The 14,146-nt window shown below is 33.9% G+C and overlaps 1 protein-coding gene across 12 annotated transcripts in view; it reads left to right on the top strand.

Annotated features, from left to right (window-relative positions):
• CEP170 (centrosomal protein 170) overlaps nucleotides 1-14,146 on the top strand; it is a 100,481-nt gene that overhangs the window by 57,142 nt on the left and 29,193 nt on the right. For 10 of the 12 annotated variants that reach the window (XM_017806764.1, XM_017806763.1, XM_017806758.1 and 7 more), the window contains 2 exons: nucleotides 6,369-6,518; nucleotides 12,713-12,839. In XM_017806764.1, coding sequence (XP_017662253.1) covers nucleotides 6,369-6,518; nucleotides 12,713-12,839 — 277 coding nt within the window. The remainder of the gene's footprint in view (nucleotides 1-6,368; nucleotides 6,519-12,712; nucleotides 12,840-14,146) is intronic. The other 2 variants (XM_017806766.1, XM_017806762.1) reach the window with 1 other exon arrangement.

The raw sequence follows: 14,146 nt of genomic DNA, 5'->3' as shown, positions 1-14,146 counted from the left end.
GTTGGTGTTCACTGTAGACAGCAGGTTTTCCAATTTTATTTACTCTGTCTTTCTGTTCATAATGATACTTATTTCAGTTTGATTTGACCTTTTTTTAATTGGAGTGTGAATGGAAATTATTCTGAAAGATGAATATAATAAAATGGATTCTCCTTATTCTTTTTGCTCCCAGGATGTATCTATTCATACTGTATTATAGTGCTGGCTGATGTGTTTTTCAAGGAGTGTGTACTTTTGAATGATTTTTGTTGTTGCTTTAAGTCTTCATAAAGCTTCTATGCCAGATCTTGTCTCCTCTGTTAAAATTTTATCAATAATCCTGGAGATTGTTATTTTATTATAACTCCTCTTGTTATGGAGTTAACATACATGTTATGGACTCCTCTTGGCAATTTTTTTTCAGTATTGTAAATGGAAAAACTACTGAAAATAATCAATGGGCAAGGAGTAAGTTAGGAGAAAAAAAAAATCTCAGCATGTTTCAATGACTGTTTAAGGAACTAAGATAGATATATCGATTTTCAGAAAATGACTTGCAGGTCTCCTGTCTTTTTACACCCTCTGGGCTTAATTGATGTTAGCATTGCTTTAGCAGTTTCATCTAGAAAGAAATGCCTTTTAACCCCACAGAATGTCTTGTCTGCAGAGTCGGTGTGTTTTATAATGCTGAAAAGCCATAGAACAGTTGAAGTCTGTCAAATCATTTGAGCATATACATTTTGTCAAGAGTTCAGAGGATATTTATAATTTTTTTTCTTATGAGGAGTTTTGTAGTCTCTAAACTTATTACCTTCTTTTGAATTTGGAATCGAAAAGAAAATTAATTCTTCACTGTAGCAAACAGGGACAAAATATATATGCATGTAAATATGTAACTAGTGTCTGTTAAGAGGAAGTTCTTAGACTTGGCACACTGATCCTTTTCATTTGCTTATGTAGCTTTTTTTATACCAGAGCATCTTGCATCTGATTCTATAACTTCAATATGTAGTTAAAATGGCATAAACAGCTTCTGTGAAAATCCATGGCTATTCATGGTATATGCCCTGCACAGAACACAGTCTTTTTTGCCTGGGATGGCCAGGATAACTGCCAAGAACAAGTGAAAACTATTAAAATAAGACTCCTCAGAAACAGCTTGGTTAAACACAGTTCATGCAGTAGCTAAACACAAAGTGAGCTGAGGCATTGTTGTACTCTTATTGCGCTTTCTGAAAGATGGGAAAAAATGTTTGCCTTTTTTCTGTATGATCAATAGCTCTACTTTTAACAACCAATTTGCTGTATATTATGAATGTCTGAACTACCTTCTTTGGAAGAATTATCAGGAGCTCAGTCTCAACACTAAGTGCAAGATTGCCAAGATGATCTGCGATATGGATCTGAAGCCTCTTCAATTTCCTTGCTCTCTGGAATCCTCTTTTCCTGTCAATCAATCAATAATCCTCTGAGTGTGGCATATTTACAATTTCTTCTTCTTTCTTAGTACACCCAAACTGTGCTCAAAATCCTGCTTGTATTTCCAAACCAATGCTTTTAGCCCTTTTTTTTTTTAAGTTTGTTTCTTACTTGTCTGACTGTATCAGTTCACACCTCAGTTTCTGAAATCTACTTTTGACTTCTCTGACAATCAAATGTACTCATCATCTTCCTTTCACCTAAAAAGTTATGAATCATAACTGCTATCATCATTCACGTTCTCATTGCTTTACAATGACAAATACCTTATTTCAAATTTAGTCACTTGTTCCTTGTTTTATTTTGCCATGATCCTTTTATTAATGCACTGTGCAGTGTAGCCCCTTGTCCATTACCTGTGCTCTGCTTTGATTTATTTTTCTTTTTTAACTGTTCATCTTTGAATTCCCTTTTGTACACTTTTTGTCCTTAGGTTTTATTCTGTTCCTTTTATACAGATTGCCTGCGCTGAAATTAATAGCATTAATATAATGTAAATCATATCTGTTTCAAATATATGTTTCCAGATTGTGTCTGTCCTTAGGATCTGAAAGAATAGACAAAGAATTATTGAAATAATTTTAGTTTTCAAATAACATCATTAATAAATAGGTTCCTAGTTAAGGCTCTCTGAATTGCATCTAGAATCTCATTTATTTGTTGGGTTTCTCTGATTTTATGAATATTATTAGAAATTACTGCATATTCTTCACATTAAGACTACAGCAGTAAGACTATTGGGGAAACTTTAGTAACTCAAAATTTTAAAACTAAATAGGATTCTTCAGATACGTATTTTGAATAAAATTTGTGCTACTAGTTTGTGTTCATGCTCTTAGAAATGCTTTCTAATGTTTTGTGTAGTCAGTATGTGTGGAGAACAGTAGAATCCCCATTCTAATATACATAATTTGCTATAAAACCGAGTGAACATATCTGTTAGAAGTTTCAAATAAAACTGTTTTTTTCCCGTTGATATCAGTATCTTCAGTAATGATTTGGATGAGGAACTAGGTCTGTTTTCATTAAGTACTGAATAACTATAAGCCATGAAATAGTTTAAAATTAAAGTAAGTATAAAGTCTAGGCATTATGAACTTTGAAAGGCATGTAAATGAGATACAACTGGAAAAAGTTTTCTTAGTCAAGAACTTTTTAAAAGCATATAAGGAAAACATCAAGTGGGAGTTTGAGTGTGGGGTTTTTTTAGCTAACCCATTTTCTTTTTGATTCAGAAAAATGGTTGCCATTATTTTTTTCTGACCAGTTTTTATTTTAGTTTCTAGAAGGTATTCCATATATTGAGAGAGAAAAAAGCCCTCTGTAGTTTTAAAGAATCATCACTTTTGATAGTTCTAAAATCATTATATTCACCTCAAGTATAGTTCATCTATGCTATAAAAAGTATCAATTCACTGGGGGGCAGGGGAGTGGGGGAAGGGAGAGACAATCCCGGTCACTAAAGCTAGCTTGTGTGAGAGCTGTGTTTCATCTCTAGTGACAAGCAGGTGCGTTCTGAGTCATGATCTGTTTTCGCAGGGAAGGTGTGTATGGCCTGCCAAAACAGATTACTCTGCTTTCTACAAAACTAGCCCTTGCCAAACAGGGCAAGCCATGTGCTCAGACTTGGTCCTGTAGCTCATGCTGTCTCCAAAAATATGCCAGTACTTTTTGCAATGATTGCATCTTGTTTGTGTTCATTTACATAGGTTTTGTTAATTCTTGTTTGCGGTTCGATAAATAATTTTAAAAATTACTGGCCTATAGAGATAAAGTTTTATTCTCAGACTATTGGAAAAACTATTGCTGACATAAAGTGATGGAATTTATATATATCCTCATTAAGGTGCAGTTATTTTGCCATCAGTTATTTTTACTTTGCCTCTGTATTTTTCAGGCCAAGTTTGCACTCCAGTAACAGGATGGTGCTATAGTTTTAGCACCAGGGAGTTGCTACAGTTTTAGCTGTGTGCTGGATATGTGTGACTTTTGATGGTTGGGAAAGTTCTTGAAGTTATAGATGAATGCATAGAATCCATTTACCTCCTTTATAAAAAAATAAAAAAAAGTCTTTCTTCTCATTTTTCAAATAGCTTGACATGTCCATATCTGTACTGTGGAATCTGTCTTCATCTTTTTCTTCCCCAAAACACACGTAATCAAAATAATCTTATACTTGCTTCTGTTTTAAGCTCTAGCTTCTGCTTCTGACAAATAAAGGCTTTACAGAAAGAAACCTCAATTTTTTGTATAAATAGATAAGAGATGCTTAGATGCATGTCATCAGCATTTCCTCAGGATTCTCTTGGTTTCATTATCTCCTAGACCTCCCTTAAATGATTTTGAAATCGTGAAAATATTGAATGAACAGAAACATCTGAAGAATTGGAAGCCTTGAAGAATGTATTTAGTCTTTGTAGGAAGATACAGGTGTCCTGCTGTTCAGGCTTCAGTCACAACAACCTGCTGTTTGCACACATACCTTATTGTAGCAACCCATAAAATAGAAATTGCGTTTTTCTAGATGGTAGAGAGACAATTTTATCAAATACTGAACATGAGTTCTTTTATCTTTTGTATAGTTTTTGTATTTAAAGTCTTAATTGTGTGTTAGTGACAAACTTTTCAAAGGGATTTTATAAATCACAAGTCTGAAATTTGGTCTTTGGGCTATATCACACTTGTGTGAATCTTTTCTTTTGAGAAGAGGAACCTTACAGTTGTGTAGCAGTAAAACTTGGACAGGGACAAGGGCATGCACATATCAGCGTTCTTAGATGTAGAATGAAATTGTAGTACAAAAATACACATTTATTGAAGATGTTTTCCCTGTCTAATAATACTGTCCCCAAATATTTTGTTTATCTTTTCTGATTAGTAGTAGTATTAGGAGGTAAATCTATTATATGGGCCTTATTGCTACCCATATTATCTTTCACAGAAAAAAAAATAGGCAACATTCGGATTTGGTTTTGCTGTAATTTCAGTAATATCAGAAGAATAGCCCAATTTGCTTAAACAGGAGTGCAGTATCAGAAAAGGTAAGATTGAAAGAAAGAAGCATTAGATGCTGTTACTTGTGATACAAGTAAAGAAATTTGCAATGGTAAAGCAATTAATATGAAGCAGATAATAAGAAGCAATTTACAGGCAACAATTTGCTCCTGTAGCCCTGATTAGATATGGAAGTGTGGAATTAATATTTTCCTTCAGGTGCTTATGCAATAAAAACAGAATTCCCTTTCATTTAAAAGAACATGTAAAACTTGTAATCAGTGGAACTGTGCTACACAAAGAAAGTGTCTGCAGAATAGTGATATATTAAAAGAAAAGAGTCAGTGGATGATAATTGGTTTGCATCTTCAAAAATTGCTACAACTGTGCAAATCATATCATTAAATCAAAAAATTTTCATATCATTCTTTTTTTGAAAAAAGTAAATAAACATTTTTTAAATACTCTTAAGCATTTTCTAGTTAAGTGTATCCAGACATAATTTTTGTATAAATTGAAAATTGGAGAGCGTGCTTGCATTGTAAAATGGCAGGAAAGCAGGCTTTTTTCGTGAGAGCGAAATACAAATGCATTTGAGAAAGCTTCTTCAGGTATAAATGTATAAATGCTATAGCAGAGTCTTTCTGGACAATTAAACATTTGAATGACAGCGTACTTAATTATTATTTTTTCCTTTGTCTGCTTCTCAGAAACTAACATTATAGTTTGTGGCCATCTAGTGGTGAATCCATTTTTAAACACACTAACCTTGTAGTAGACCAGTGCTCAAGATTTCCTGTGCAAACATGAATTACAGAACACTTTTGGGGAAAAAATAATTCTGTACTTCTTTTTCTTTTTTACCCTAGTAGTATTTTTACAGGAGGATAACATCTGTGAAGATCATTTCCTTCTTTCCCTCTCTTTGTCTTTCTATGAGACAAAGCAATTTTCTATGTTAACAATTTCTTTTTAGTTTCCAATTTTAATGTGTGTGGGAGGTTCATCTTATTCTGTAAATTTTTTTTAATGTCTAAGTCCTTGGTAGTAGAGTAGTGAATTTGTTAGGCAGAAATCTAAAAATTTTATAAATTACATGTTTCCAAGATACAAAATTCTCTGAAATATCTCTGAAGTATACATCAGTTCTGAAATCATGTTCCTTAGTATCTGTGACTCACAAGAAATTTGTCAGATAGTATTCTGACTCTCCTGCTTAAGTCCTTATTACTAAATTGCCGTTGTAATAACATTTTTCTACAATTTTTTTTCCTGAACAACGGTTTTAAAATGTCATGGGAAAATTATTTTTGTCATAAGTGGAAGGGATTAATATAAGCATCATTAGGAAACAGTGTAGTAAAAGAACTGTGGCAAGTCATATCTTGAATAAGATGAGTCTACATGGTTCATGAGACCTGGTGGACTTCTAACATCTGCTAAGTCCCTAACAAATGAAAAACTGAAATTTTGTTTGTATTAGAGAAATAATTCAATAAGTATATTAGTAGCAGATGTAAGCATTTGTATTTCTTGTTTTCACTAGGTAATAGCAAAAATTTGGAAATTTTGTGGTTCCGGTATTGTTTTTTTCCTTAATTGGTAAAATGGGTTTTTTAATGATTTTGCTTTTACCCTTTGTTTCTTTCATCAAAGTGTCATTTTTTCATATCTGACCATTCCAACTAGCAGTTCCTTGAATTTTCATGGTGTTAATATAGACTTCCACTCTTTTTTTTAATTACTGTAGATATTTCTGATATTTAACTTTTAATATTCACCAAGATGACAGATAAGCATAGTACAACAAAACCTACTTAAGTTCACTCTTCAGCATGCCACCATCCATCCATTAACATTGAACATTGTATCAGGATGGTATTGGGTTAATGAATGTAATGTTGTTTCATTTTCAGGTATTTGGAGTGGATGACAGCCAGGATTATAATAGGCCTGTTATCAACGAGAACCAGAAAGATTTAGTAAAAGATTGGGCTATAAATTCTGCTACAGTAGTGCTGGAAGAAAAAAGACCACTGAGTACAACTGGATTTCTTGACACAGAGGTAGAATTTAATTTTTGACGGTCTTCTTTTTTCTTCCAATAAGAGAGAGCACTAAGAACTGACCAGTAAGTGTTAAACAGCAAACAAAATCTTGCCTGGAAAACATTGGCTCAGATCTATAAGTATTTTATTTTTCTTTGGCCTTTATTGCATTATCAAAACTTCTCTGTCAGAGAAGCCACGTTACATTGTGAAGGTGTTTTAAACTTTGCTACCTTTCCGTGTGTACTAACACCAGTGTTGCAGGAGTTTCCTTGCAACATACATTGGCACAGTATACGCTACTTGTAAATTATGCAACAGAACTGAGGAAAGCTTATTATGTTTTATAGCCCAAAAAAAAGTAATTATACTAAAATTCAGAAATAAGATGTATGCATTTAATGTGTGATACAAAGTCAGCTAGGAAAAAATGGTGGATAATACTTTTCAGATTCTTTTTCTGAAGCCAGAGGACTTCAGGTTTTTATGTTCACAGTTTTTCTTCAGTGAGATGCCACTCATAACAAGTCACTTATATTAGTTGCTTTAGAAGCAGTATAATTCAATCAGTTAGTGAAAGATTAAGCAGAGAAAAATGCCTGACTTTATATATGGCTCAGAATATGCACACAGGCTAGATATTGATGATATTTCATATTGAAATCTTGGGAGACATTCTGATATCATTGTGATGGCTAAACTGTAACTTGAAATCTGTCTGGAACAGAACAGGATCACACTGGAGCAGAATTAATCTGATAACAGTAATGAAGCACATCACACTAACTTCTACTTCCCTTGGGAGACAGTTTCTGAAGTATGATCCTATAAATTAGCAAACTTTATAATTAAGCATTTTTTTAAAATGTATCAAGAGCTGAAAGTATGACGTAGTGTGCCTGCTATGCAAATACACTGATTTTAGTATCTACAAATCTGCTTCTCCTAGAGAAGGTGTGGTTTATCGTGGTTGTATTCTAGTTACTGTGAAGTCTTGAGACACAAAGTCTAGAGGAGTGTCTTTGACTAGTTTCCCTAAGATTACTGCTTTGTCAATTATTGTCATATAGCATAGGTATATCAAGTGGAAAAATTTGCCGAACTTTGCCTTTCACCTTGCTGCTTTACACAAATCTGCAACCACATTCTTTCTCTCCTTTTTTTTATGCCTTTTGCAGCATTCAGCTCTTTTGTGCCGTATCAGTTTTCAAGAGTATTGATATTTTTCAACTTTTATAATTTCATAAGCAGAAGAATATGTTATATATTTTATAAACATAATAGGGATCTCCAGGTGTCATATTTTGCAAATAACAGGCTTTGATTTTAGAGGACTGAGACTTCTTCTGCAGTCATAGGGCAGGTTGGCAACAACATACTAAAACTCACTTTGATTTAGGTTGAAATTACAAGAATTATGCCATTTTATTACTGTGGCTGCATTAAAAGGTCTTTGTATATTACAATAGAATAGGTTATTAGCATAATTTAAAATACTATTACGAGTTATGATGATGGGGGGAAAAATGAAAATTGTTTAGTAAGTCAAGGAGGAAAACCGACATAAGCAATGTGGATATAGCAAGGATTAGCGTAAGAACAGTCAAGGACAGATGAAGGTGGGAGAAAGGCTTGTCAGAGAAAGCTAAAAATAGAACTTGGTTGATAGATTTAGAGTTGTGTTTTGTAGGGAAATAATGAAAAAACACTCATGAGGATAACTACTGAGAGAAGATTGTTGTATCTAAAGTCTTACTGCCAAAACTTGCTCTCAGTTTGTTCTGTCATTAGGAAAGGGGGAGGCAAATGTGTTTGATTTGTAAAGTATGTGGGTGTCATGTTCTCATATACAAACTTTTCTGCTTGTGGGTTTTGGAAGACTTACTGCATTACTGAGCTGCAGATCATAAGTTAACCTAATTGAAGATCTTGGCTAAACAGTCAGGTATGGTCAGGGTAGCTCAGTGTTCCAGTCTTGCATCCACTCAGATTGTGGATGGACCTTATTCCAGCTGCCCATCACAGTTATTCTTGTAGATTGTTTAGCAGAATGAGGTGAAGCCAGAACATGATTGACATAGAAAAAACAAAGAATAGGAATTTAAGAAATTTCAATTAAGGAAGATGGAAAAGATGGCCAAGGTAGGGCAGGTTCACCTAGAATCACTTTGGGGGTTGAAAATTTATTCTGAACTTAAATATCTTAACTTTACAGAGCTTGTGAAGCATCATGAATAACATGCTTGGAAAAGACCTAGAAACTGCTTTTCTTATTAAAGAAATTCTCAGCTTTTCCTTTGATGTGACAATCTTTAGTACTTTGGAGTAGTGTTTGTCATAAGACTAAATAAGATGCAGACTGAATGTCATGACACGATTGAATTGAGACTGAATACTTTGGTTCTTGCCTTTTCGATGATTAGATATAGGCAATAAAAGTACTAAATCCATCTATTTAAAATATTTAAATGTTTTTATTTTCTATATTATAAGCTGCCACTTGCCAACCAAGGTAAGTGTGATTTAACAACAAAAATTAAATAAGGTAGAGAACAAAGAGAGTATTACTGTTGTTGTTATTGTTGTTATTTATTCTTACTATGTGAGCTTGATAAATTAAAATGCTGTAGGCATTTGGGCTATCATTTATCCATCCAGCTTCATTTAATTTTCAGTGGTCAATTGTCTAACCACAGCTCTTAAATAATGGTTTATCAACATTGTCTTTGATGTGCTTCTGGTTTTTGTTTGGTTTGTGGTTTGTTTGGGTTTTTTTTTTTTATTTTTTTGTAAGACCGAAGCACAGTTAGAAATCTGGTTCTTCATCTCCAGGGTCGTCAGTGCCACTGGCTACAATGTTCCTGTTGCAGTTTCAAATGCCCAGTTCATGTCTTTCCCACTGAAGATAAACTAAATAGTACTGCTGACATTCTGAATATTGAATAAGTTCATTCATGTAAATGTTTGCTATATTGCTTCTTAGAATTGGGATATTTAGAGGCTGTATTTCCTTTTCATTTGTCGTCTCTAATTACACTAATTTCCTGTCCTTCTGTAGAGCAAACCATTCAGTTTGAAGTTTGATACTTTTTTGTTTGAACTTAGATGCTGTACTGAGATGTAGGATGATGTGTCATCAACATCATATGGCTGTGAAAAGACAAATAGGACCTTTGGATGCTTGGGAAATGTATTGTTAATACAAAAGGGCAGTATTATTGCCATGGTGAAGCTTCTTTTGTAATAATAACACTGGAATTGTTACTATTCTTGGCTAAGAACAGTGAATACAAGTCTAGAGAAGGAACAAAGAAGTCTACTCAGATTATTAAGGGAATGGAGCTTTACCTTACAAGAACAGATGAATGCTGTTCATTTAGTCTAGCAAAGTAGAGATGGGTACAGTTGCTGGGGTTTGATATATAAATGGAGTAAATGTAACGGAAGGAAATAGAACTGTTTGAGATAGGTGTCAGTGTTGTTCCAGGAACAAATTGAAGACACTGGCTTTAAATAAAGCATGTACGGACATTTGTAAAAAGATCATCACCCCTGGAGGAATATAGTTCTGGAGCAGGTGGAGTGGGGAGGGACTAAAAGAACTGCTTTCAAGACAGCACTTCAGTTTTTGAAAAGGTGACATAATACAATTCTTACAACTTGAACTGACTGGAGTTATGTATCTGAAAAGACATCTTTACTTTTTTTTTTTTTAAATTTAATTAATTTCAGCTAGTTGAAATTTATTTTTAAAAGAATATTATTCTACTTTGAAATGCCAAATATTAGAGATGCTTCCAGGTATAATGTGTGTGCTGTGGATTTTTTTCAGATGTGGAGCCTGAAACCATAAGTCTTCAGGCTGAATAATCAGTCCACAGAAATCCGTCAGTACATTTTCTAAAGATTTATTACTCCTGTTGATTTTGTGTGTGCAATAAGCATAAGGGAAAGCAGATTTAACCTGAAGTTAAAAGGGTGGTAGCTGATATGTAAACTCAGCTTTTCTGAAAGACAAGGAAATTCTTTTTGTTACTCAAGAGAAGATTTCAAGGAATGCTTATTTGAGAGCCTGTAAGGTGCAAATTAATATGGATTATAGGAAGAGCCTTAGGATGACTATATGTGACTTTTTAGATGTGTGTTTTATAAACCACACTTTTTCGATGTGCTTAAACTACTATCAGAAGAAACTGCTTTTCATAGCTTTGTTGTTTTTGCTTCTATATGTGGAGAGTTAGCAAAGCACACATTTACATTCACTGCAATGTAGAAACCTTTTTGGGCAGTGTAATTACATTCAGAGAAAACTAATTTATCATGTTGCTTTACTATAGTTAGTCTGTGAAGTCTTTAATATTTTTCCCCATTTTGAAGTAGAATTCAGATTTCTGACACATCTATCTCTGAAATTGGTTAGGTGGTACAGAAGGAACTAGTTGGAGTTTTCTATACCAAAGACAATTGGGATGTCTATCATATTTGGATTTGACTGTAGTTAATTGTTTTATTAAAGATGGAAGTTCACTAGTACCGACAGGAAATAGAGAAAAGAAAGTTTAGAGATAAGAAAGAAAAATCAGGTTTCAGCAGTAGTTGTCAGTGCATAAATGTTGCATGCACAGGGTTTTTCTAGTGTTCTTCCTGACACCCTTTTCCTTGTATTGTGTTCAGGAATGCCCATAAATAACAAACATTGAATTGCCTTCCTTTGCTTTTATTGACTTGAATTTTGTAACATTTTGATTCTAAAAAATTAATTCAAAACGTGGAAATTTGTATAATAGTTCAAACAAATAACTTGGTGCATCTCTGATTTACTACATTCATAATATTGTGGAAGAGATTCATGATGTTGCACTTGTTTGCATTAATCGGGAGTAATTCAAGATCCTAAATTCAAGTTTTTCAAAAGTCTAAGTAACTTTTAATTTGAAAAAAGTTATTATACACTAGGTGACATTGTTCACCATTCCATTTCTGCTAAATAAATTTTATAAAATATATAGAGTTTGTTCCTGGTCAAAGACCCAGAGCAGCCAAGGCATTAGGCAAAAATCAGCGTTTTGAATAGAAGTGTGAAGATTTGAAGAGGCAGCAGAGCTCCAGCTGACCTTTGGAACAGCTCCTACAAGTGTCTTTATTAAGCAAGTTACTCGCATCTCCACAGCTTTCCCATCTCTTTTACTGCTCATTTGACTTGCTGATGGTTATGTAACTCCTTTGGAACTATAGGCAGTGATTTCTGTCATTTGCAGTACTTTGTCTTTTGAGTACAATAAATTAGACTATCTAAATTTCTATAAAGCCTTTGATAGTGTACAGCCCGTGTGTGTGTGTGTGTGTGCATGTGCAGATATATATGCATTGGCAGTTGCCAGATGTCTTTATTTGGAGATACAAGCAAGAGAGACTAATATATTTGATAACACAGTAATGTTACATTATATTTAGAGAATCAGTTTTTGAAAAAAATATTTATAAGAACACAAGAAGATGGTTTAATTTTATACTTTTTTACATTTTAAAAGTTTTCAAGGTTTCAAAAGGCTTACCATCAAGAAAGTAAATTAATTTTCTTTCTAGTTTAGCTGCAAAAAAAATTATCAGATACTAATGACAGTGACTTCACTGTTAGCCAGAAGAATGGTTTAAATCTAATCTTTGCTTCTTTTTTTGTTTAGACCAAACAAATAATCTGAGCTTCCTTTCCTTTCCTTCATAAGTTACCTTACTCTTTCAGTCCTTAAGGTAGTCTTTCTATAATGAAGTAAATACAATATTTCATCTGGACAGAAGGGTCTTCTAAACTGGTAAAATGTCACTTTCTTGTCTTCCTGAAGCACATTTTTAATTTTTTAATGCACCCCCACACCCCATGTTTTTTTTCCTGCACTTCTGAGCTGAGGACTGAAATAACCTGATCTTAGAGCTAGCAAATGTTCTGATATATTTTGTATAGGTTCTGATGTTTAAAAGTTCACTGCACTAGGAACTGTTGTTTATTTGGTACTGATTCTGCAACTATATAGATTTTGTTTGTTTGTTTGCCATTCTAGAGCTGGGAACTCTAAAATTTATGGAGGTAAACTATTTTTTCAACTTCCTCCAGGAAAATAGTGTCTGACATATTTATTCAGGAAAAACCTGGAAAGATGGCATGCTTTTTATCAAACTGTTGTCATTTTCTTCTGATTTTTTTTCTTCCTTAGGAAGGTTCTACTAATCCTGGAGGTAAACGTTGGGTATCGCAGTGGGCCAGTTTGGCTGCTAATCACACACGTCATGATGAAGATGACATGAGATTGGAGTCATCTGTGCCTGCTCCATTAGAAAATGGTATTAAAAACTGTTCTTGTTGTCATATTTCTGCTGAAGAAACCTAAGAAAGGGAGAAAAAAGTGATTATGTACACTACTTAAGCAGCTTTCTTACTCTTAATACCTCATCTTCACCTGAAGTTCTTAGCAGAAACAGTGTAAAAACAAGCTCAGCCGGTAGTGTTGTCTGGCATGGCAGATGAGTGCCAGGATTACACTGAATGTTACTGAAAAAGGAAAGTTAAAAACTGTTTAATATTAGAGAAACTTTCACTTGACTACAGTTTGGGTTGGTCTGCATAGTATGTTTCTTTCCTTACATCTTTCTTGGTACTGGCCCCAAATTATACTTTAGTATAATGACTATTAAACAATTCAACATGAGAGACCAGTGTTCAGTTGAAGCATAGTATCCTTCCTTGGAAGTACAGAAAACCTTCTGTGTTTTTTGAAAATGCCAGAAACCTTAGCAATGAACAACTTTATCTCCTTTTCTTGTAGCGCCAGATGTTCAGGCTATGTGTCTCCATAGTTTACCTATTCACATTTCTGATTTTTAAGCAGTTTGGTTTTTAACATCTACACTCTTGACTACAAAGGAGTTGCTTACCTTTACTTCTTACTGCTTACTTGCTTACCTTACTTGCTTACTTTACTTCTCTGCTTTTTTCTTCCTCCCAATTTCACTTTAGAGGTTATGATCATCTTTGGGAGAAGTTTTGCAAAGAAGTTCTGCTTTGGGTGTTGCATAATGCAAACCTCTGTGTCAGTGCATGAAAGAATTCTTGCCAGTAACTACTGCTTGTATCGTAGCTTTTCCTCCCCTCATAACCGTTGAATTTTGCCTAGGATAGTGAAAGTCAAAGGAGATGGAAAGGGGAAAAATTAAATTATCTGATATACATAGAATAATGGAAATCAAGAGCAAATTTTGCACTGTTTGGGAGGATTGGATGTACATACAGGGCACTTAAAATCATAGCTGATCCTTTGGGTGGTAACTGGGGGCTTTGGTGGTCTTTTGTTTTCCATATTGTTTTAAATTGTCACTTTCAGATGGGACACTAACTAGGATCTTCTTTGGAGAGATGAGGGCTTCTTTTACCATTATAAGAACTTTATGACATAAAGTGAAGCAACTACTGTGTAGCACATACACATACTGCAAAATTCTAAAATACTTAAGGAGAGATAAAGAAAGCATTCAAGCACCAAAGGTGTAACAAAAGTAAAATTTGATATGTGTGTCAGAAGACCACTTCACAAAATGTCTTGTTGACTTAGATGCCTGTATCTTCTTTAGAAACCTTAGTAGCCAAATACAAC

The sequence above is a fragment of the Lepidothrix coronata genome, unplaced genomic scaffold (genome assembly GCF_001604755.1).
Source record: "Lepidothrix coronata isolate B3197 unplaced genomic scaffold, Lepidothrix_coronata-1.0 Scaffold16, whole genome shotgun sequence".
In the NCBI taxonomy this organism is placed as follows: domain Eukaryota; kingdom Metazoa; phylum Chordata; class Aves; order Passeriformes; family Pipridae; genus Lepidothrix; species Lepidothrix coronata.
Note: the sequence above shows the minus strand (reverse complement) of the source record. Positions and strands in the feature narration are given on the sequence as shown.